This window comes from Erythranthe guttata, chromosome 4 (assembly GCF_056151865.1).
Source record: "Erythranthe guttata isolate IM_541 chromosome 4, IM_541, whole genome shotgun sequence".
Classification (NCBI taxonomy): domain Eukaryota; kingdom Viridiplantae; phylum Streptophyta; class Magnoliopsida; order Lamiales; family Phrymaceae; genus Erythranthe; species Erythranthe guttata.
Window position 1 is genome coordinate 17,610,780 of NC_142536.1, and position 23,382 is coordinate 17,634,161.

At 36.5% G+C, this 23,382-nt stretch overlaps 3 protein-coding genes and 1 non-coding gene across 4 annotated transcripts; all 4 read left to right on the forward strand.

The window, feature by feature from the left end:
• The first annotated feature begins 2,873 nt into the window (after nt 1–2,873).
• LOC105950433 (cytochrome P450 71A8) lies at nt 2,874–10,935 on the forward strand. The gene is made up of 4 exons (XM_088817090.1): nt 2,874–3,612; nt 3,895–3,898; nt 9,657–10,010; nt 10,259–10,935. Exons 1-4 carry the CDS (start codon nt 3,062–3,064, stop codon nt 10,880–10,882), a joined length of 1,533 nt encoding a protein of 510 aa, XP_088673216.1. The 5' UTR covers nt 2,874–3,061; the 3' UTR covers nt 10,883–10,935.
• Nucleotides 10,936–12,136: 1,201 nt separating this feature from the next.
• Nucleotides 12,137–14,538, forward strand: LOC105950430 (cytochrome P450 71A8). Its single transcript, XM_012973779.2, has 2 exons — nt 12,137–13,271; nt 13,813–14,538. Exons 1-2 carry the CDS (start codon nt 12,378–12,380, stop codon nt 14,431–14,433), a joined length of 1,515 nt encoding a protein of 504 aa, XP_012829233.2. The 5' UTR covers nt 12,137–12,377; the 3' UTR covers nt 14,434–14,538.
• A 2,344-nt stretch (nt 14,539–16,882) lies between these two features.
• Nucleotides 16,883–18,753, forward strand: LOC105950495 (hypothetical protein). The gene has a single exon (XR_016030931.1). It is a non-coding gene; the product is annotated as a hypothetical protein (transcript).
• A 747-nt stretch (nt 18,754–19,500) lies between these two features.
• Nucleotides 19,501–23,270, forward strand: LOC105950518 (indole-3-glycerol phosphate synthase, chloroplastic). The gene is made up of 10 exons (XM_012973883.2): nt 19,501–19,786; nt 20,359–20,619; nt 20,718–20,894; nt 21,173–21,247; nt 21,335–21,379; nt 21,680–21,844; nt 22,044–22,122; nt 22,269–22,351; nt 22,467–22,535; nt 22,995–23,270. Exons 1-10 carry the CDS (start codon nt 19,613–19,615, stop codon nt 23,076–23,078), a joined length of 1,212 nt encoding a protein of 403 aa, XP_012829337.2. The 5' UTR covers nt 19,501–19,612; the 3' UTR covers nt 23,079–23,270.
• Nucleotides 23,271–23,382: the final 112 nt, after the last annotated feature.

A 23,382-nucleotide genomic window follows, 5' to 3' on the forward strand; every position in this document is an offset into this window, starting at 1 on the left:
GTGGTTCTCGAACTTCTTCGAGATCAACTGCACTGCCCTTTCTATCCGATAGAAATTCCTTCTCAAGGAACACGGCATTTCTCGAGACGAACACCTTAGCCTCGGAAACATAGTAGAATTCGTATCCCATGGAATCCTCGGGATACCCCACAAAATAGCATAGGTCGGATTTTCCATCCAACTTATCTCCCATTAGCCGCTTCACGTAAGCGGGACAACCCCATATCCTAATATGTTTAAACGTGGGTTTCTTGGAGTGCCAAAGTTCATAAGGTGTGGAGTTAACTGCTTTGGTATTAACCCTATTCAGCAAATACACGGCAGTTAGGAGTGCATGACCCCACAGGTATGCCGGTAGCTCGGTGAACCCCATCATAGATCGAACCATGTCTAACAGTGTTCGATTCCGACGTTCAGAAACTCCATTGAGTTGAGGAGTTCCAGGAGGAGTCCATTGAGACAGAATCCCATTCTCTTTAAGATAGTCTAAAAACTCAGTACTTAAGTATTCGCCACCACGATCGGATCGTAGTTTCTTAATACGTCTACCGAGTTGGTTTTCTACTTGGTGTCTAAAATCTTTGAACTTTTCAAAAGTTTCAGACTTATACTTCATTAAGTATACGAAACCATACCTAGAATAATCATCGGTAAAGGTAACGAAGTAGTTAAAACCACCCCTAGCACTAACGCTTAGTGGACCACACCCTTGGCGAGCGAAATATTTTGGGGGCACTGTATACCCCCAAGGAGTCGATAACCCTTGGCGAGCGAAATATTTTGGGGGCAGATGTATACCCCCAAGGAGTCGATAACCCTTTCTAGTGTTGAAGGGCCTCATCGGTTGCTGAACCGATCGGGAGGCGAGAAGAAGTGAATCCTATTGAGGATCTAGTGAGACATCCGAGAAATGTCTTGTGGTGGATCCCAATCACGAGGAGGAGGAAGTGGCAAGCCAGAGCCTCCACGGATCGGGAGGTTGTTAGCTGTGTCATTTTCTCTCCGAGCAGATGCCTCAGGAGGATCTTGTTGGCTCATGATCTGGTTTGCATCGTTCCCACAGACGGCGCCAAAATGATGATGCTAAAATATAGCTCACCTAGGGTGGTGTAGAAAATGAGCTGGGAGAGCAAAGTAGATCAGTAGCTTGACAACTTGATGGTCCTGAGGTCCCTGCAAAATGAGCACACATGAACTAAGCCGGGGGTTGATCCGGCGGAAACCCCTCCGACGCTCAAGTCAGACATGCAGATAGTAGAAATAGTCCAGAGAATACGTATTGTAGTATTGCTCAATTAGTAGAACCTACCTTATGGAATGAGTTAAAAGGTGTATTTATAGCTTAGTTGAGATTGTCGGGCCCAAACCTTGCTTGAAGGTGATTGGGCCTCGGTGATAGTGGTCTTCGATATTGGGCTCGTAGCCCAGTAGGTAAATAATTTGTAGGCCCATTGGGTTGGGCCAATTAGGCATATCAATATATATATTGAGGGGTAAAAACGACAAATAATAAAAAAATCAATTATAATTGAGAAAGTCAACATGCCACATCATCATCAACTAACAGATTGTAAACGGAGGGATTATTTTGTTACGTTTCATAATTCGAGGGGGTGTTTGTGACAAACCCTATAGTTTAGAGGTGCAAACTGTAGTTTCCTCTTAAAAAAATGTGATCGAAAGATGTTGTTCGCGCACTTTCTTTAATAAAGATTTTGTTTATTAAAAAATTAAAATTCGATAACAGCCATTATAATATAATATATATATTAAATAATAAATAATAATCATAATTAATAAAAATATATTAAAGCTTTGAAATAGAATTATTTTACCGAATTATAATTGAACAAAGAAATTGATAGCTCGTAATTGTATATCGAGTTTAATCATTTTATATTTAATTTGTAACATATGAAATTTTTAAATTGATTTCTAAAATTGAATAAATTGTAATCGTACAATAACTAGCATTATATACATTTTGTGTTGTAAAATTAGAAAAACACAATAATATATTATATTTCTCATTTTACAAAAAATATATTCAACTTTTCATTTTATAGAATAGATATTTTTAAATTAAAACAAGAAATTTTGACTTGAATAACCAACAAACAGTTAGTATGGTTGCAATTTGGCTAAACTTTAGGGGCAATATAGTCTTTTACAGTTTTCTATTCAAGGGGATTATGTGCCTAATTTCATACCATAAGGGGGTCATGTGCAAAATATCCAAACCACAATGGGATTATATGCCTAATTTCATACCATAAGGAGGTCATGTACAAAATGTTCAAGCCACAAAGGGATTAAGTGGTATTTACCCCCCTTTTATTTCTTTTCTGTTTTCAAAATTTACAGTCGATATCGAATCCATGGGTTTAGACTTTTAGACACATCTAATATTTACTTGACCGCAATCGTTACTAAACACGATGGTTTCGATAATGGATTTTATATCTACGTCGATCATTAATTTCTATTTGATTAGGTCAACTTGACTTCATCAAACTAGTGACTACACTTTTCCCGCCAAACTTTTTCTTAAATGCACCCATCAATCTATACTTTACTATTTCTTATTTGGGAAATTACAGTTGTCACCCCTCAAGTTTGCACTGGTTTCATATTTAGTCCCCAATAGTTACAAAAAACACATTTTTCTCCCTCATATTTCAATAACTCAACATTTTTTATCATTTCCGTCAAGTAACCATTAGCCCAATAGTTAAGGCAGCAACGGACACACGCTTCATTACGTTAGGACTAACGGAATATAGACGGAAATGATTAAAATGTTAAATTTTTTAAAATATAAATGACCAAATGTCACGTGGAATCAGTGCAAATTTCATGGACAAAAACTATATATTTTTCACATTTCTTATTATATAAATTGTAACACTAGAGGAATATAAGCTACATCCCAAAATCAAGATTCTTTCGTCTCACTTTCTTGTCTTTAGTTAGCAAAAAAGTCCACTTCCATGGCAATAAATACCATCCCAAACAGAACTTTATCATAATATTCTCATATTTGCAAATTAAACCAACAACAATGCAAGAAATTCAGTTTCACCCCTATACATTCCCACTTCTCACATCCTTGTTCTTGTTCTCTCTCTTTCTCATTACCAAATGGTTCAACAAACCTAGTTTACACAAAAAAACCCTACCTTCCTCACCAAGAAAGCTCCCCATACTCGGAAACCTCCACCAAGTAGGCACATTACCCCATCGGAATCTCCAAACCCTAGCCAAGAAACATGGCCCGTTTATGCTCCTCCACTTCGGCAATGTCCCTGTCTTAATCAGCTCGTCGGCTGACTCAGCGCGCGAGATCATGAAAACCCACGACATCAACTTCGCGAACCGGCTCCAAATAAAGGCCTTCCGGAAGCTTCTCTACGGCTGCAAAGATGTAGCCACCGCCCCCTACGGCGAATACTGGCGGCAGATGAAGAGCATATTCGTCCTCCGGCTTCTTAGCAACAAAAGGGTTCAATCTTTTTGTAAAATCAGGGAAGAAGAGACGGCCCTTTTCGTTAAAAGGATCGAAGAATATTCTTGTCAAGGTAACACGATGAATTTGACTAAGATGTTTTCGGAGTTGACTATGTTGTTCCCGATACATAAAACGGGTAGTGAATTTAGTAAATTGGTTGAACAAATTAATTAGTGAAAATACGGAAAGATTAGCCGAGGCGAGTTGACTCTGTCCTTAAGACGAAATTTCCCCGCAACGGTGCTAACGGATTAAATGGAAATCGTCTCCCAAGATACAACGGCTAAACTTGGAATAGGAGCACTCCAAATCCCAAGTACGACGAACTGTACTTTGTGTAGAACTTTTCGAGAGAATCTGTGAAGGGTAGGCTTAATATGTAGTAGGCTTGTTTTTGGATTGAAGTGAGGAATTGTGGGAAAGTTAGGGTCTATTTATAAGGTTCGAAAAGTAGTGTCCTTTGGAGCAAAAAGGTATCTTTGTTTGAATGGTTGCACCATTTCAAAGGTACCTTTTGTTTGAATGGTTGCACCATTTCGAGTTGAGCCAATTGGGAGTGGTTGCACCATTTCGAGTTGAGCCGAATGGTTTGCATTGGTTCGGCCGCACCAATTCAGACCAGTCAGACCAATCGAGATGGGCTTCGAGTAATAAGGGCCCAATGGGTTAAAAGCCCATGACTTAATGTTTTTGGCCCGTCCCAATATTTTGATATATATACAGCTCAGTACTTCTCTACTTTTCCAATGTGGGATAACTCAAATCCCACTTTCCTTATATTTTGGACTAGTAATTTTTTCATTCACCACAAAATTGGTTCTAATCCAAAATTCATTTATATACTCAATTAGACCGTACAATAACCTTGATAAAAAATTGTTCATGACTCAATTTTTAACCAATTTTCCGAACAATCCCCCACATGAATGAAAACGAGGGCGTCGATTCTCTCTAGAGTTCCCGCGAATAGTATTGCATCGGGATAGGTAGCATATAGCTTTGAACCTTCCGTAGTGGAGTTACATCGGATTTACTAGGCTGAGTAGTGAACGCGATGTCTTGAACTGTCAGCCGTTCGTGTAAACCAAGACAATGCAACCCACACAATACTATTCTCACATTTCCTTAGTTCTCATGATTGTGTCCGTTTTGGCCATGGACACACATCTTGGATTCATAAGTGTTTGTCAAGTTTTTTTTTTTTTTTTTTTTTTTTTTTTGAAGCGGCCCTCACTTCATACACTTACATAGGTGATCTCCTATTAAAGGTATCCTGCCAATACCTCACCTTTTGTTATAAGGTTTTGGAATCATTAAAAGCTTTCGCTTATCCTTTACCCTCTCTGCAGCAGCACTAATGTCTATCACGGGAATGAGTTGGAAATATATTATTTCATAGGAATATATACTCCTTAGTGCATCACTGAACTTTCTTAGCTTAGTTGTCCCTTTTGAACCAGTTCTTGGGATCTCCAGTCAGCATGGTTGGGTTACCACCAAGATTGTCCTTAATTTATGGGTTTTAATCTCACTCCCCTAGACAGGCAATATGTTTGATCTCTTTAGTTGACTTTTAGTCGCGGATCCGCTATTAACCATTGATTTTCATAATCAATGTTATATTATTTCTTTTGAGATCAATTGCCTAATGGTCTTATGTGTACGAGTGTATCGATACTTGCCATTATACATGTCGTTTGTGCCCTTAACGTAACCGATTGGTTATCACAATTTATTCATAATTGTAGACACCGACTTAGTCCAACACGGAACATCCTCCAATAATTTTATGAAGTTTATTCAACTTCTTTTATAACCTTATCTCAAGTTATACATTCGAATTCGACCATGAATCGAGCTATTCAATTTTGTTTGAGGATTTCCAAGATACATAATCTTAGTGGACTCATATATCCAATGTACTTTCCTAATACAATGAGATATTTTCTTTAATGTAATCCATTTAAAGGCTATACTTAGATTACCTAAGAACCCTTATAATATCATTGAATGATTATTATTTTAGGAATTACATATTTACTAGTTTGCAATTCATTATGCTGCCAAACTATCCAAAAATATTTGTAATTGAACCATTGTTCATCATTATTTTTGGGAAGGTAAACACTTGGTTTTTTAGACAACTAAATCAATTTTCTAGTAGTGTCTCAACATGAGACTTTTAATAAGACTATCTTTGTTTTAGTGACTTTAATCTATAAGATTACATCGTCTAAACCCTCGTCTTTTGACATCAAACATGATTTTATTTTTATTTTCAATATTTTCTCAACGTTCAAAATAATATCATGATCATTATCTCATGATTATAATGTCGTCTATGGACATACACTTCCATGTGCTTTTAATATAAACACACTGGTCACACTCGTTATTACGAGAACTATTTGATAACACAATTTTATCAAATATTACTTTAGAATCACTTAACGAGTTTTATAAATAATCAAGATTTTCCATAGCTATTTAATTTAGCTTAATTGGACCACCATTTTAATTCTACTTTTGAATAGTCCATCTAAACCTTAATGGTTTACTACTTGAAAGAAGACAAATGTCCCATCGTTCATTATATAACTCATAAGTTAATAAAATCAAATCAAAATCAAACGTATTGATTTTCTTTGCCATCTTGTTGTATCTTGATTGTTCATCACTTTGATGATTTACCACTCACACATATATTAACTTGGTTGTTCATCACTTTGATGATTTACCACTCACACATATGTTAACTTGGTTGTTCATCACTTTGATGATTTACCACTTACACATTTATAAGTTCTTTTATTACGAACTTATTTATTTTCTTATTTTACAAGAAAACACAATATAATCAATTTGCATCAAGAGTGACTATCTTGTGCACAATCATTATTTATCCACTTAATTATACTAGGTCTTACACCCCCACATTTCTAAATATTAATGTGATTACTGGTTAGGGCCTAAAGACCCCCACATTTTTAAATATTAATGTGGTTAGCTCGGAATATCTAATTTTCCCCACAAATTCTAGAGTATGTATTCTAGAATTTATCATTATGATATCCATAAATTTTTCAAGAGTTTCAATACTCATTTTTAATTCATTTGTCAAAGTTGCATTTTCCAACTTTCATTCAGATAGCATTTAAATGCTTTGAAATCCTTATTTTTATTTATCAATAAGGATACACAATGTAACAAAATACATTTCTTCTTTAGTTAGAAAAATATATTGGATCACCAATATGATTTAATTACAAAAGAAATTGTATTTCAAGAAATCACAAAAAGAGAAATCATCTCAAGATACTTAAATCTTGTCAACAAATGAGATAGTAAGATTTCTTCATTTTCCTCAAAAGAGAAAATTCGTCAAGATACTTAAATCTTGTCAATAAACAAGAGAATATTAATCTCTTCAAATGGTGGTTGATCTCCACTATTCAACATTAAAGTTAGAATATATAAATTCTAATCTTAATCATTCATAATTTAGGATTGCATGTCCTAAACATGCTGTTCAAAATTCAGTCAAATCCAACGATTTAATTCTACAAAACGAGCTCTTAATTAAACTGCTCGAATTTTATTTCAACAAAACATCCATTGTTGTTAACAACTATTTCGGATCTTTGAACAATCAAAATCCGATCTCATCCATTCACATTGTAGATCATTATATTGCAAATGTGAAATCAAATCGAACCCAACGACTCGATCTTCTTTTATGTTCTTGAGACAAGAACTACTCATGTGCTCTCATGAATTGAGCTTCTCTTTCTTTCTATTTTTATTTCAAATCATGCTTTTAATTAAACCGTAGTATGATTCATATATATAAAACATATGTACATGAATATTATAATAAACATAATATGTGAGCACGACGTTCATACTAGTTGATTATAGAAAGAAACAATAGATCAAGCATACTTTATCAACATATACATAGTATACACATGAATACATAATAACATCAAGTTTATATTCCATGGCATAGATTAATTCATGTCCAACATAATAAATTGATATAAATTCTATCGCACATAATCAATGCATGTCCATGCAATAGCACAATTCTAAGGAATTAGTATGGCTTACACAAATAATAATATGTATAGAAATATTCCTCTTTACTAAGTAACTTATACTTAATATACGAGACAAGTCTAATCGTTCATAGACAAGATCACGTACTCACAAATTTCATATAACATATTCGAAAATTAATCAATTGGACGGTTCCACATCAAATGAAAATTGGGATAAAGTTAATCCTGTATCTAAACTATATGCAATTTATGAAAATAAATATTGCATTTTCATGAGAAACGTTATGCGATTTATGATAAACTTATTCAAATAATTAACACATACCATATCACTTTATTGCATTTAGGATAAAAATATTTCTATCATTAATGTAGATACACAAACATAATGAATATTCATTAAGCAAATATATTGTATATAGTTTATTGTATATAGTTTACCATTCTTCCACATATTAAAATTAAACTATCATGCAATAATACACCATTATATCATATAGCATTATCAATTTATTGCACAAATAGATATCTTAAAAAACGTACCCGATAAATTATATGTTCGTCAATTCAAACTTTGTGGGTAGCACCAAATCGTGTCAATATTATGGCAGTGCTGAATGATTTAATCATATCTCTTCCGTCTGAAGTCCGATTTTGTTGATTCAATATGATCCGAAAAGCCAACAAAATTTTCTACAACTTTTATCTTTTACGTTTTCTGAGATTTGGACTGGATCATGATCAAAATAAGCCTTGAAGTCGGAATAGGTGTGCTGTAAGTTTGCACCTACAATGGAACCAGAAAAAAATATTAAATAATATTCATGAATCGAAATAATATAAAACCTCATTATTGATCTTCGATTCAGTCTTCTTTCACCAAAATTTCGTGCATTGGACATTGGTGATGCGTTAATATGCGACGAGTTGCATTGGTCACGAGCGGTTGTAATTTCTTATGAAAAGGTGCATTGGCAGTTCTGCCACCCTTTCGTGTTTTCATCATAACTTCCTCGTACGATCTCCGATTGTGACGATTTAACATGTTCTGGAAAGCTAACTTGATTATCTACAACTTTTGTGAAATGTTAATTTGCCATATTCGGACTTTAACACCTTCGAAAATGGGAAAGAATGTGGACTTCATGTTCTGTCCGAAAATGAACTTTCTCCAATTGTATTTTGTAACTTCTTGATTTTTGGCAGACTATCTTCTTCTCCATCTCGTTTACCAACGTGTGCAGAAAACACAATTTACTAAATCACAAAGATTTCGTCTTAAGATTGTTGTTCCCGATACATAAAACGGGTAGTGAATTTAGTAAATTGGTTGAACAAATTAATTAGTGAAAATACGGAAAGATTAGCCGAGGCGAGTTGACTCTGTCCTTAAGACGAAATTTCCCCGCAACGGTGCTAACGGATTAAATGGAAATCGTCTCCCAAGATACAACGGCTAAACTTGGAATAGGAGCACTCCAAATCCCAAGTACGACGAACTGTACTTTGTGTAGAACTTTTCGAGAGAATCTGTGAAGGGTAGGCTTAATATGTAGTAGGCTTGTTTTTGGATTGAAGTGAGGAATTGTGGGAAAGTTAGGGTCTATTTATAAGGTTCGAAAAGTAGTGTCCTTTGGAGCAAAAAGGTATCTTTGTTTGAATGGTTGCACCATTTCAAAGGTACCTTTTGTTTGAATGGTTGCACCATTTCGAGTTGAGCCAATTGGGAGTGGTTGCACCATTTCGAGTTGAGCCGAATGGTTTGCATTGGTTCGGCCGCACCAATTCAGACCAGTCAGACCAATCGAGATGGGCTTCGAGTAATAAGGGCCCAATGGGTTAAAAGCCCATGACTTAATGTTTTTGGCCCGTCCCAATATTTTGATATATATACAGCTCAGTACTTCTCTACTTTTCCAATGTGGGATAACTCAAATCCCACTTTCCTTATATTTTGGACTAGTAATTTTTTCATTCACCACAAAATTGGTTCTAATCCAAAATTCATTTATATACTCAATTAGACCGTACAATAACCTTGATAAAAAATTGTTCATGACTCAATTTTTAACCAATTTTCCCAACAGACTATTGATGGGATTTGCAGATCGGCTTTAGGGCACAAGTACAGTGATTCGGAAAACGGGAAGAAGTTTTTGATGTTGTTAGCGGATTTGGCGGAGCTGTTGGGTGCGATTAGTATCGGGGATTTTATCCCATGGCTAAGTTGGATTAACCGTGTTAATGGCTTCGACAAGAAAATGGATAGAGTTGCGAAAGAATTGGATGATTTTCTTGAGGGTGTGATTCAAGAACACATGGAAACTCCCAAGGGGAAAAATGGCGAAAACTTTGTTGATATTTTGCTTGAAATTTACGACGACGACGACAATGCCGATTTCTCGTCGTTTGATAGAGATAGCATCAAAGCATTACTTCTGGTAAGTGGTTGTTATAGTTCCAAATATAATACATTATACAGTTAAACGTCAATAAATTAATGTATTAATCGGTACCGAAATGTTAACATAATTGCTAAGATAATAATTATTAATTGTTAACGAATGTATATGAATTCACAATGTATTATCTTATAAATTTTGGTGAATTATTAATTAACCACGTGGTCTCCAAATCGGGACCGGTCAAAAATGTTATTTAAAACGAAATTGTTATATCTACCCCGCAGGATGTATTTATAGCTGGGACTGACACCATATCCACATCTCTCGAATGGACGATGACCGAACTATTACGAAACCCTAGCGTAATGGACAAATTGCAAAAAGAAGTACGGAAAATCGTCGGAGGAAGCAAACACGACATAACAGACGAACACTTGGAGAAAATGGATTATTTAAAAGCCGTGATCAAGGAAAGTCTTCGTTACCACCCACCAATTCCAATAATAGTACCACGAGTAGCGGACAAAGACGTGAAGATAATGGGGTACGACGTTTCAAAGGGAACTATAGTAATGGTTAACGCGTGGGCCATAGGGCGGGACCCCCAGTCTTGGAACGAACCGGAGAAGTTTGAACCGGAGAGATTCTTGAAGAACTCAAAGAATGAGAGTATTGATTTTAAGGGCTTCGACTTTGAACTTATTCCGTTTGGTGCCGGGAGAAGGGGTTGTCCCGGGATTTCGTTTGCGGTTGCTACTATCGAGTTTGTGTTGGCAAATATTGTGCATAAATTTAACTGGGAATTGCCAGATGGATTACGAGGGAAAGATTTGGATGTGAGTGAAAGTCCCGGGAATACAGTACATAAAGCTATTCCTCTTCTTGCAGTTGCCACTATGAATATTTAATTTAATTTGGAGACTATGTTTAATATAGTTTGTGCTTAATATATACAGTTTGTTTGTATATGGATCATCGTACAAATAATATTTCCAAACACACCCTTAACAAAGTTTGATTTTTTTTTTTCAAAATTAAACAAAGGCAGCCATTTGTAGAACTTGATTGTAGATACGGTTACACAATTTCTGGAATTTTATATATTATATTAATATTATAATGGGGAAATTACAGTTTTCATCTCTCAAGTTTGTACCGATTTCACATTTGGTCCCTCATATTCATAAGAAAACACATTTGATCCCTCATATTCTAATTATTTAACATTTTTTGTCATTTCCATCAATTTACAATTAGTCTGTTAGTTAAGGCAGTGATGGGCACATGCTTTAGTCTGTTAGTTTTAACAGAAAATTGACGTAAAAGACTAAAAGTGTTGAAGTTTTGAAACATAAAGGACGAAATATGAAGTAGATACAAATTTGAGGGACAAAAACTATATTTTTCCAATATTGTAATTCTAGATTAATCACGATTGATTTTTAGAAACGACAATTTGTAACATAATATACAAACCATGATAAATTCATTTTTAATTCTTCTCTAAAATAATAATAAAAAAAATATATTATTTATGGCAAATTACAGCCAATCCCCAACATATAAACAATGTCATCGAGAGTTGGTGGGTTAAAATACAAACTAAATAAAATAACAATGGAGGCATCTTAGCTTATCTAGGAATCAAGATTCTCTCTTCTCACCTTTTGTTTTTAGTGAGATTCAAACTTTATTAAGAAATTACGACACATGCATGCGGGGTTCACTAATCACTTGTATTAATCCATAAATAAGCGTAGCAGATAAGTTAAAATAGGAAAACTTTTAGTTTTCATCCCTCAAATTTGCATTGATTCCTCACGTTTTGATAATTTAACTTTTTTTGTCATTTTCGTCAATATACTATTAATACGTTAGTTAAGACAGTGGCAGGAACATACTTGATTCCTTTAGGTACTAAAGAAATATTGATGAAAATGACCAAAATGTGTTGATTTTTTGTTGGTCCCATTGACCAAATGCATTTTTTTAAACATAGGGACCAAATGTGACATTCAGGTAACTTAAGGGGCTAAAATGCATTTTTCCCGCTACACATGCGATTTCACTAGTCATTCCAGGGCGTACCCATGCATATGGCTGGGGTGGCTCCCGCCCAGCAAGAATTTTTTTTAAGCAGTTTTTTGATTGTTGTTATTTATGTATTAATTAATGTATTTCGCCCTCAAACTTTTAATTTTACACTTTAGTCCATAAAAACAAATAAAAGAATCTTCTCTACCCTGATATTTCAGTCCCCAAGAAAACCCCCTGGGTCTGCCCAGAAACCCCTGGGTCTGCCCCTGCTAATCACTATGTACAATCACTAATCCATAAATAAGCAGAACACATGAGTTAAACCCCTGTCCTAAAACAGCCTAAGCTTCTATTACAACAACAACAATGGAGTTATTGCATCCCTTCATATTTCCATTTCTTGTATCTTTGTTCTTGCTCTGGTCTATTACAAAATGGTGGTTCATCAAGAAATCTGCTGCAAACAAAAAGAACTCGCCCCCATCACCAAGAAAGCTGCCGATACTCGGAAATCTCCACCAAGTAGGCTCGTTACCTCATCGGGATCTCCAAACCCTAGCCAACAAACACGGCCCGTTTATGCTTCTCCACTTCGGCACGGTGCCCTTTATAATTGTTTCATCTGCTGACTCAGCCCGTGAGATCATGACCACACATGACATCGTCTTCTCGAACAGGCCCGACTTTAAGTCCTTCAAGAAACTTCTGTATGGCTGTAAGGATGTAGCGGTTGCGCCTTACGGCGAATACTGGAAGCGGATGAAGGGTATTTTCGTCCACCAACTTCTTAGCAACAAAAGGGTTCAATCTTTTCGTTATATACGAGAAGAAGAAACCGATCATTTGATCGGAAAGATTATTAGAGAATCTTGTAATGCGGGTAATAAGGTGGTGAATTTGAGCAAGATGTTTTCCGAGTTAGCTATCGATGGGATATGCAGATCGGCTTTTGGAGTGAAGTGCAGCGATTCGGAAAACGGGAAGAAGTTCTTGGTGTTGTTGAAAGATTTGATGGAGCTTTTAGGAGCTCTTTGTATTGGGGATTTTGTTCCGTGGCTCGGTTGGATTGATCGTGTTAATGGATTGGATAAGAGAGTGGATGATGTGGCGAGAGGATTGGATTGTTTCCTTGAGGACGTGATTCGGAAACACACGGAAGCTTCGAAGGAGAGAAACGGAGAAAACTTTCTCGATATTTTGCTTGAAATTTGCGGTGATAACAACACTCTTGAGAAAGATAGCATCAAAGCATTGCTTCTGGTAAGTGCTTAATAGTATTTTTTTTTTTGGTAATGAAGGAACCTGCTGCGAGTAAACGCTGAATAGTTCGTTCATATTGTTGAATTATTAATCATAGTTATGTATTGTAGAGTGTCGTATAAGTGAAGCTCGTTAAAAGTGATCTACTAATGTTGAGAACAACTAAACATCAAACTATGGATCGAGATATGCTTTACAAAGTACTCCCTCTGTCTCCAATTTAAACGTCATTTTGGGTTGTTGGGCTTATACTACGAAAATTAATAAATATACAGATTATAGCAAAAATCATAGAAAATTACTAAAATACCCTTGATATTAATTGTTTCCCAAATTATTAATTAAGGTTGATAAAGGGTAAAAATGAAGATAATACAATTAATGTTTTATTGAGAATTTAGAACGACAAATAACTTGACAAAACAACTCTCTAAATAGACAAATTAATATGGGACAGAGGAAGTATATACTATTACAGATAAAATTATATATAGAGAGAGAGAACTCTTTTTTAGTGTATGTTATATATCTATCGTTGTAGGATGTGTTTGCCGGTGGTACGGATACCATAGCCACACTGCTCGAGTGGTTGATGTCTGAGCTCTTTCGACACCCAATTGTGATGGAAAATTTGCAAAACGAAGTCAGAGAAATCCTAAGAGGCAAACACGCCATAAAAGACGACGACTTGGAGAAAATGCACTATCTAAAAGCCGTGGTGAAGGAAACTCTGCGTTATCACCCGCCGATTCCTTTGCTAACTCGCAGAATAATAGACAAAGATGTGAAAGTAATGGGCTACGATGTTTCGAAGGGAACAACAGTGATGATAAACGGTTGGGCCATAGGGCGGGACCCGCAGTATTGGGATGAACCGGAGAAGTTTGAGCCAGAGAGATTCTTGAAGAAGTACTCGAATAATAACAATATTGCTTTTAAGGGCCTCGATTTTGAGTTTATGCCGTTTGGGGCTGGTAGAAGGGCTTGTCCCGGGAGTTCATTTGCCGTTGCTACTATTGAGTTTGTGTTGGCAAATATTGTGCATAAATTTAATTGGGAATTGCCAGATGGATTACAGGGGAAAGATTTGGACATGAGTGAAAGCCCGGGGGCTACGGTACGGAGAGCTACTCCGCTCCTTGCATATGCAACTCTAATTTAGTGCTTTTGAGTTTTGTGATGTGATGAATCAATGTGAAAATAAGTACGTTTTGTTGATCAAACACGTTTTTTTCGTTCGATTGTATATGAAACTTAATTAGTTCAATTTGTGTACGAAAGAGGATCATATTGCTCGAGTAAATATATACTTGAGCTCGACTCAATTAATGACCAAATCAAATTCGAACACAATTTTTGAGATCTCGATAAAAAAAATCAAGTAAATCGTAATAGTGATGCGTTAGTTTCGATTAAAAAAGTCACAAATCAAGAATCAAAGGCAAGCTAATTTCATCAATATAATTAACCAACAAATAATTGCATTGAGTATTCCAACTTCACATATCACTTTAAACAAACAAAAGAACAAGATTTATTTATTTAAAAAAAAAAAGACACATTGTTTAAAATGAAAATTCAAGAATGAAATAACATAAGGCTAAGTCAATGCAGGTCAACTGGATTGGAGAATATCCAAAGAACCAAACCACACATAATCAAGATGAGTGGGATTAGATGAACAGCTCTCTCTCCTGAATAAAGTTTTGGAGAAATGTCCTTCTTTGCAATATCATCAGAAATGGGATTATAATTATTATTATTATTATTGTTATAATTATCCGAGAAATCGTCGGAAACTAAATCCTTCGAAGCATCCGGGAGAAAGTTCACCGAGAACTCATCGTTGGATGCTTTAGCAGCAGAATAACTCGACGACAAACGATGCATATTTTTCTCGATCGAGTGATACTAAAATAGATACAAGAAATTATGTAAGCATGTATATGGAATTTTTATAGTAAAACTGCAGAAACAAAATTAATCAAAATTAAAAAAAAAATGGAAAAATTACCTTAATTTGTGTTCTTTGTGATAAGTTGCAATGGCCAAATTGTGAAGAGAGAGAGAGTTGAGGATTTGTGGGCTCTTTAATTTGACTTGTGGAATTGGGATATGAGAAAGTCAACTTGTGAACGCAATTAAAGGCATGCATGTGGTAATTAATAATTATTAATTAATTAATGATGGAGAGGTTCTATAATTTAATTTTAATTTGATTTAAATGAGTTAATTATGAGATAATTGTAGAGTTTTTCTTCAAATGAGAATATGTGCAGGTTGGAACCACGTTGTGTTGTTTGTCAATTTATTCTACTCTATATTTGATTAAACACACCACACCATGGCACAAACTTTATCTTTAAATTCATTTATATATATATATATATATATATATATATATATATATATAGAAGTTATACCAAGGCCACTAATTAGGCCATTTTTTTAAGGGTTTGGCAGAAATTTTAAAGCGTCGAAATTTAATTTTCTTAGGTGAACATACACATTTAATTTTGTTGATTATTTATTAGGCCATTTTTTTAAATTTTCTTTTAAAACCCCTAATTTCTTTGCCAAAAAAAAAACCTAAGTTCCTAAATTAAGTTGGGAATAATATGCATGGGCTTTAAAATCTTCAATATTTCTTGTGCGTGTATTTATGGGCCTTTCGGTAATCAACATACAAGTTCTACATATGGGTGTAAACGAGCCGATGCCATTTTGGCGAACTCGAACTCATTTTGACGAGCTCGAGTTATTCGAGTAATTTTTTTTGGGCTCGAGCTCGAGCGTGAGCCTATTTTGTGTTTTTTTTTTCTTTATTTTTTATTAATACTATTAGAATTTATTACTACAAGTTGTAATAATAAAATTCGAAATAATATTTTTAATTATATATATATGAATTTATTATTTAATTTATATTAATTATATTACAAATTAAAACAAAATAAGATTTAAAAAAAACTCGTAAGCGGGCTTGCGAGCTCATGAACAACTAAGAATGAGCTCGGGCTCGACTCGTCACACAGCTCAAACTCGAGCTCGAGTTCGAGTTCGAGTTCGAGCCGGCTCATCGAGCTCACGAACCGGCTTATCTCATCTACACCCCTAGACTTACGGTCTTACACACGCTACGAATATTTCCTAGTTGATGTTATATTACGAAATAATTTCTCTTGTTTGTATAAAATATATATTACTATAATGTAATTTTCTTGAAAATTTTAGAATTGTTTCGAAATTAAAAATCATAAAAAAAACAAAAAAAATCCAAATCTCAAATGTAAATTTCAATAACCATCCAATTTTAGAAAATAACCGGCGAAAATTGAAAATTTCGTTCCGATTTCCACACCTAACGGTCATGATTAATCCAACGATCCAAGTAACATTTTATTTTCAATATATAATACAAACAAAATCGAAATTGTCAATGATTTGTTGGAGGAAACCTTTGTGTGAACTCTCCTACACTTGTGCTCATGCAAAGATCCATCATCTACACTAACACACACACATCACCAATCTTTTGTGCTGCACCTTATTAATCTCAAACACACACATAACATGACTCCCCTAAACATCTCCCCTATTCCAAAAAAAAATAAAAATTAAAAAATTAACTAATTAATTTCCACTTTATAAATCCCACCACCAAATCCAAATTCATAAAAAAAATAAAAAATAAAAAAGAAAAAAAATCTCATGGGATTAAATCACCATTACAAAGTATTACTACTAGCCCTTTCAATTCTTTTGCTATGTCATTCCACAAATGCAAGCGAAGCAACCAAAGGCAGATGGGACACTCTCCTCAATAGCACCGGTGTGGTGGCAATGCACATGGCCTTAACTCACCACAACACCGTCATAATGTTCGATCAAACGGGCCAGGGCCCGACGGGCTACCGTCTTCCGGCCCGCCGTAACGGGCCCCGCCGTTACGCCCACTCCGTCGAGTACGACCTCTTGAGGAACCGAATCAGGCCGATCGAAATCGAGAGCGACACCTTGTGCTCGTCCGGCTCTATCCTGAGCAACGGGTCGTTGATCCAGACGGGCGGGTTTGGGTCCGGTTCGCGGAGGATCCGTTTCTTTAGATCGTGCGGGAACGGCCGTTGCGATTGGAGGGAAGAGCGGAGCCACTTGTCGGAAGATAGATGGTTTGCTTCTAATTTGCGATTGCCCGAAAACGATGATAGGGTTATTGTCCTAGGTGGCGATAACGTGTTCTCTTACGAGTTTGTGCCGAAAAGGGTACCGAATGAGAGGCCATTTAACCTACCTTTCTTGCACAACACTTATGAGAGAAATGAAGGGGGCAACAATCTCTACCCTATTATCCACCTCGCTTCGGACGGGAATCTATTCGTTTTTGCCAACCGGGATTCGATTCTTTTGGACTACAAACGAGACAAGGTGGTGAAAACCTATCCAAGAATTCCCGGGAGAGGTTCTAGAAGCTACCCGAGTAGCGGCTCGTCGGTGATCCTCCCTTTATCCCACAAAAATAACTTCGACGAAGTCGAAGTCATGATCTGCGGTGGTGCCGCCTATGGCGCGTTGGCGGCCGCCCAGAGGGGAAATTTCTTGGCGGCCAAGAGAACGTGCGGGAGAATGGTGATCACGGGGCACCACCACCGGTGGGAAATGGAGAGCATGCCGGGCCCACGTGTGATGAACGACATGATCGTTCTACCCAACGGGAATATCCTCATCATAAACGGGGCGAGGCACGGGTGCTCCGGATCGAATTACGGGTCGAACCCTTCTCTCGTACCCTATCTATACAAGCCGAAGAGGCCTACGGGAAGCCGATTTACAACCCTAGCATCGACGAGGATTGCTAGAATGTACCACTCGTCGGCCGTTCTTTTGCCGGACGGGAGGGTTCTCGTCGCCGGGAGTAACCCTAATCACCAGTACGCCTTCGGGGGCGTTCCACACCCGACGGAGCTCCGTCTGCAGGCGTTCTCGCCTGCGAACATGGCGAGGGACTTCGATCACCGCAGGGCCCGCAACGTGACGGTGAAGGGGAGGCGGAACGAAGAGTGGGTGGGGTACGGGGAGGAGTTCGGTGTCGAGTTCTCGTTGAACGAGAAGGTGAGGAGAAACAATAACGATGATCAAGTGGTGTTCACTGCATACGCGCCGCCGTTCAACACGCATGGGATGTCCATGAACCAGAGGCTACTTGTACTCAGGTGCAATAAGTTGGTGAGGGGTGACGGTGGTTTGTGGAGGGCCAATGTGGTGGCGCCGCCGTCTTCCAAGGTGGCGCCGGCTGGGTATTATATGATTACCGTTGTTAACGGTGGGATTCCTAGTAGGTCCCACTGGATTAGGTTTATTCATGTTTGAGAGGGAAAAAACACCAATAACACACACAGTGCTTTGTTTGGCACGTGTGAGAGAGTATCAACCTTAATTAGGAATAATGAATTGGAATAAATGCGGTTATTGTGTTCACTATTCATTGCAAATTGTAAAATGTCATAATTATAATTTTGGTCCCTATACTTGACACCTAAAATGATTTTAGTCCACAAACTTTTAAGTTCACAAAATTAGTCAATCAATCTTACCACATTTTGACAATTTTGGTTCGGCCGTCAACTTTTCCGGTTAAACTTGGACGGAAATGTCATGCGCGCCTCATGTGACGTCCAAGTGGCATTCAGAAAACGAGTTGGAAGAGACCCGTCGACCGTCGTCCACCTCATTGTCTTTCCCAAACCATTTCCGTTTCTTTCTCCCTAATCCCCCCTAAGTCTCTAAAACATGTAATAAATTTAGAATTAAGATGGGTCACACGGTATAAAGTCTTAATCTAAACTCAAACATTTCGAATAAACTCCTCAATCATTGCCATGGTATCCCAATTCCGATACACAAGCTTCTCCACCATCGCTCTAGGTCAAGTGATTCCAGGTCAACCGTAAAAGTTGGCGGCCGAACATAAAGTGTCAAAATGTGGTAAGATTGAGGACTAATTTCGTGAACTCAATAGTTTGAGGACTAAAATCATTTTAAACGACAAGTATAAGGATTAAAAATGTAATTATCCCAAATGTCCAACTTTCCTTGTTTTCCTTTGTATGAAAAAGCGACTCTGTTTCCTGCAACAACACGAGTTTAGTTCAAACAGTAGAGAATTGCAGGAAAATCACTCGTGCTCACCAAAATCCTCAAAACCCCCACCCCCAAACCCCCGGGCCCCCTTCGCCCCCACCGACCAAAGCATCCAATATCATTCGACTCTGTTTCAGGTTTCCCTGCGCAAGAGAAAAACATTGCAACATATACACACATATATATACACACACATACACGCAATGGAAGGTGTGATATCCCTACGAGTATCATCATCCCCTGCAATAATTTCAAAACACAGTTGCTCTTCTCAGCGATCCCTCAATCTGATACTCCCAAAATCCACATTTCTTAGAACTTCGCCGCTGACCCACATGCCGAATCAATTTTCAGTCTTCTCCGTTAAATCTCAACAGGTAAATTTATCCCATTAATATTTTTTTTCTGGGCTTTTTGATTTGATTAATTATTTTTTGTCCATGTTGTTTGTGTGCGGATTAAATTATTTAAGGGTTACAGAATTTGGGTTCCCCTGTCAGAATGTGATTCACACCACCAAACCCTAATTGGCTTGAGTGCATTCATCTTCTAAGGCCTTGTTTGGGAATGTATACAGGATTGTGTTTTTTTTGTTTTTTTAATCTAAATGGGATTGATAAGATTGATTGGATTGCTAGGATTAGCATTTGACGAAGTTTGATTATAAATACCATCAAACCTAATCACATTTCCCAAACAAGGCCCTAGTGTCGGGTTTCTGTTACTTAAAGGTGTCTTCTTTTTCTATGTGTGTGAAGGGAATATTTATCCGATTAGAGTTTCTTGTGAGCAGATGCTTATTTTACCGGAGTTTCCCATCTGACGGATCTCATTAATTTCCTAAACAGAATCAAAATTTAGAAAAAAAGATCGGTAACTTTTTTTACAGGCATGTACTCGTGACTGAGTTTCTTGAGCTAACGTATTTTTTTACATATTGTATTATTAGTACGAATTGAAAGATGGACCGGCCACATTTTCAGACACTAGAATTTCAGACAGAGATGCACTCAAAGCTAAAGACTGGGAAATCGGGATGTTGCAAGAAGAAGTTGCAGCGAGCCAAGGTATAAAAATCAGGCGGCGACCTCCAACCGGGCCGCCTCTTAACTACGTGGGCCCGTTTGAATTTCACTTGCAAAATGACGGAAACTCCCCACGCGATATTCTTGAAGAAATTATATGGTACAAGGATGTTGAAGTCTCTCAGGTACTCCTTGATTTCAGTTTAATGGATATATATTCTACATGCATAGAAAATCGTCAATAAAACGATATACATAACTATCGGGTTTTTTTGACTAGTAGAGGAAAGAGAGAAAACCGCTACCCATGTTGAAAGATTTGCTCGATAATGCTCCACCTGTTAGAGATTTTGTTGGAGCTCTTAAGAGTGCGAATTCACGGACTGGATTTCCCGGTTTGATTGCTGAAGTGAAAAAGGCTTCTCCGAGTAGAGGGGTTTTAAGGGAAGATTTTGATCCCGTAAGTCGTCTATTTTTATTTACTTTTTAGTCCTTTTTTTTTTACTCTGTCACATGCATTAAGCATAGTGTTGAAAAAGATTCAAAGATTTGCATGTTGCAGTCCGAGCTTTTGTCGAGTGAGTTTTATAGTATACACATAAAGACTAGTAATTAATAATAAATAATTTTAGCAGTGAGGGATTTTTGTTTAAAAAATAATCCACAAAAAAACGAAAAAGAAAAAAGAAAAATCGGTAAAAATGAGTGTAAAGAAAAAACTGTGTTTTATGACGACAGGTTCAGATTGCCAAAGCTTATGAGAAAGGTGGAGCAGCGTGCCTTAGTGTTTTGACCGATGAGAAGTATTTTCAGGTAAGTGTATATATATAAAATAGGATTGCTTCGAGAGTTATTTAAAAACGCTTATGTGGAAGGTTTAACTTTTTGAGGATAAAATAGGGAAGCTTCGAGAATTTGGAGGCAATAAGGAGTTCGGGTGTGCAGGTATTTCCTACGAGTGATTTAATTAGTTAAAATTACATTGTATATGGTGATGTAATATGTGATTATCGATTTGTGATTATACAATCGCTTTATTGGGTAATATTCTTTATAGGGGATTGTGTAATAACATGGGTTAATTTCGAATTAAATATCCTTCACATGCTTGATTAAATATCCTAATTCCTAAACCACAAACATTTGACTAAGTTTGATTGTAATGTTGATCAATTTTTTTAATTATATTACGTACTCTTTCGATTATTGTAACTGGTTTTTTTTCTTGCAATATTTTGATTTCAGTGCCCTCTCTTGTGTAAAGAATTTGTCGTAGATGCTTGGCAAATCTACTATGCTCGAGCCAAAGGTGCAGACGCAGTTCTATTAATTGCTGCCGTTTTACCTGATTTTGAAATCAACTACTTGATTAAGATTTGCAAATCGCTTGGTTTAGCAGCACTGGTTGAGGTTTGGCTATTATTATTATTATTTTCTTAATTTTAATTTTAATTTTTTGCTATCAATTACTTGCAATGTCATGTATTAATCTTGCTAAGCATCTCTCGTTTTGTGTGGTTGTATTGTAAATTTGTAATTATAATAATATAATCGACTCGTATCATTCGTTAATGTTTTATCCCTTTTGTTGTGGTCCCCCATCTTTTAGGTACATGATGAGAGAGAAATGGATCGTGTATTAGAAATCGAGGGAATTGAACTAGTTGGAATCAACAATCGTGATCTTGGTATTTTCCCTAGCTTCAACAAATAGCATTTACATATTATTTTTATTCGAGGAGAAAAGGGATTAAATAGAAACGAAAAATGACGTGTATTTATTTATCGTTGACCTATATTCACATATTAAAAGTCAACTTCTAACGTTGTGTAGGAACATTTAAGGTTGATATAGGCAACACGAGAAAGCTACTTGAAGGTGAGCGTGGGAAAAGGATACACGAGAAAGGCATTATCGTAAGTGATCTTATAAACTCGATCCATCTTTTTTATTTTTCGTTGTCTCGGTTTGTTATTATTGTGTATTTATATTTGTATTTGTAATTGTGATTTAATTTACATGAATTTTCAGGTGGTCGGTGAGTCCGGACTTTTTACTCCTGCTGATATTGCATATGTACAAGAAGCTGGTGTTAAAGCGGTAAGCAGTAATTATTTTTATAAAATTAGCACAACTGTATAATTATTTTTTTTTTTGTCGGAAAATTTTCATTTATGTTGATCAAATAAGACTAAATCCAATCTTTTATCTTATAAGTTAGAAAAAAAATCCAATTTTTCAAATCGAAAAAAAAAATAATTTAAAATACTCGACTCTTTAATATGAAAGTAATTTATAATTATTGAAAAGTAAATACGAGAGGGGCCGATATAGCCAAGTAGCAAGTGCTCTCTCTCTCTCTCTCTCTCTCTCTCTCTCTCTCTCTCTCTCTCTCTCTCTCTCTCTCTCTCTCTCTCTCTCTCTCTCTCTCTCTCTCTCTCTCTCTCTCTCTCTCTCTCACACACACACACGCACGCACACACACACACACGTACGCACACACACACACACGTACGCACACAGTGAATGCCGCCTCATATGTTCGTGTGTCTTGAACAGGTGCTGGTGGGCGAGTCAATTGTTAAACAGAAAGACCCGACAGTTGGAATAACCGAACTCTTCGGTAAAGATATTTCTTCATGATTTTCTCAGATAACCAATTCTTTTTGTAGCTTTTTCGACTATGAGTTGAGAGTTTCTTTAGTTGAAACCGAGTTTTTAGATGTAGAATGTGTTCCGATAAGTTACTCATTTCTAGAATTGTACTCAATAAATCAATTTATCATCTGGTTTTGTAGATGCTACACCTGGTGAAATACACCGGGTTATTTTAAATAAGGGTAAATTACAACCACCCTGAGGTATAATAAAATTACGAAAACCCCCCTCCTGTTTGGTTACTTACAATAACCCCCTCAACTATAAATTTTCTTACACGCCCACCCTT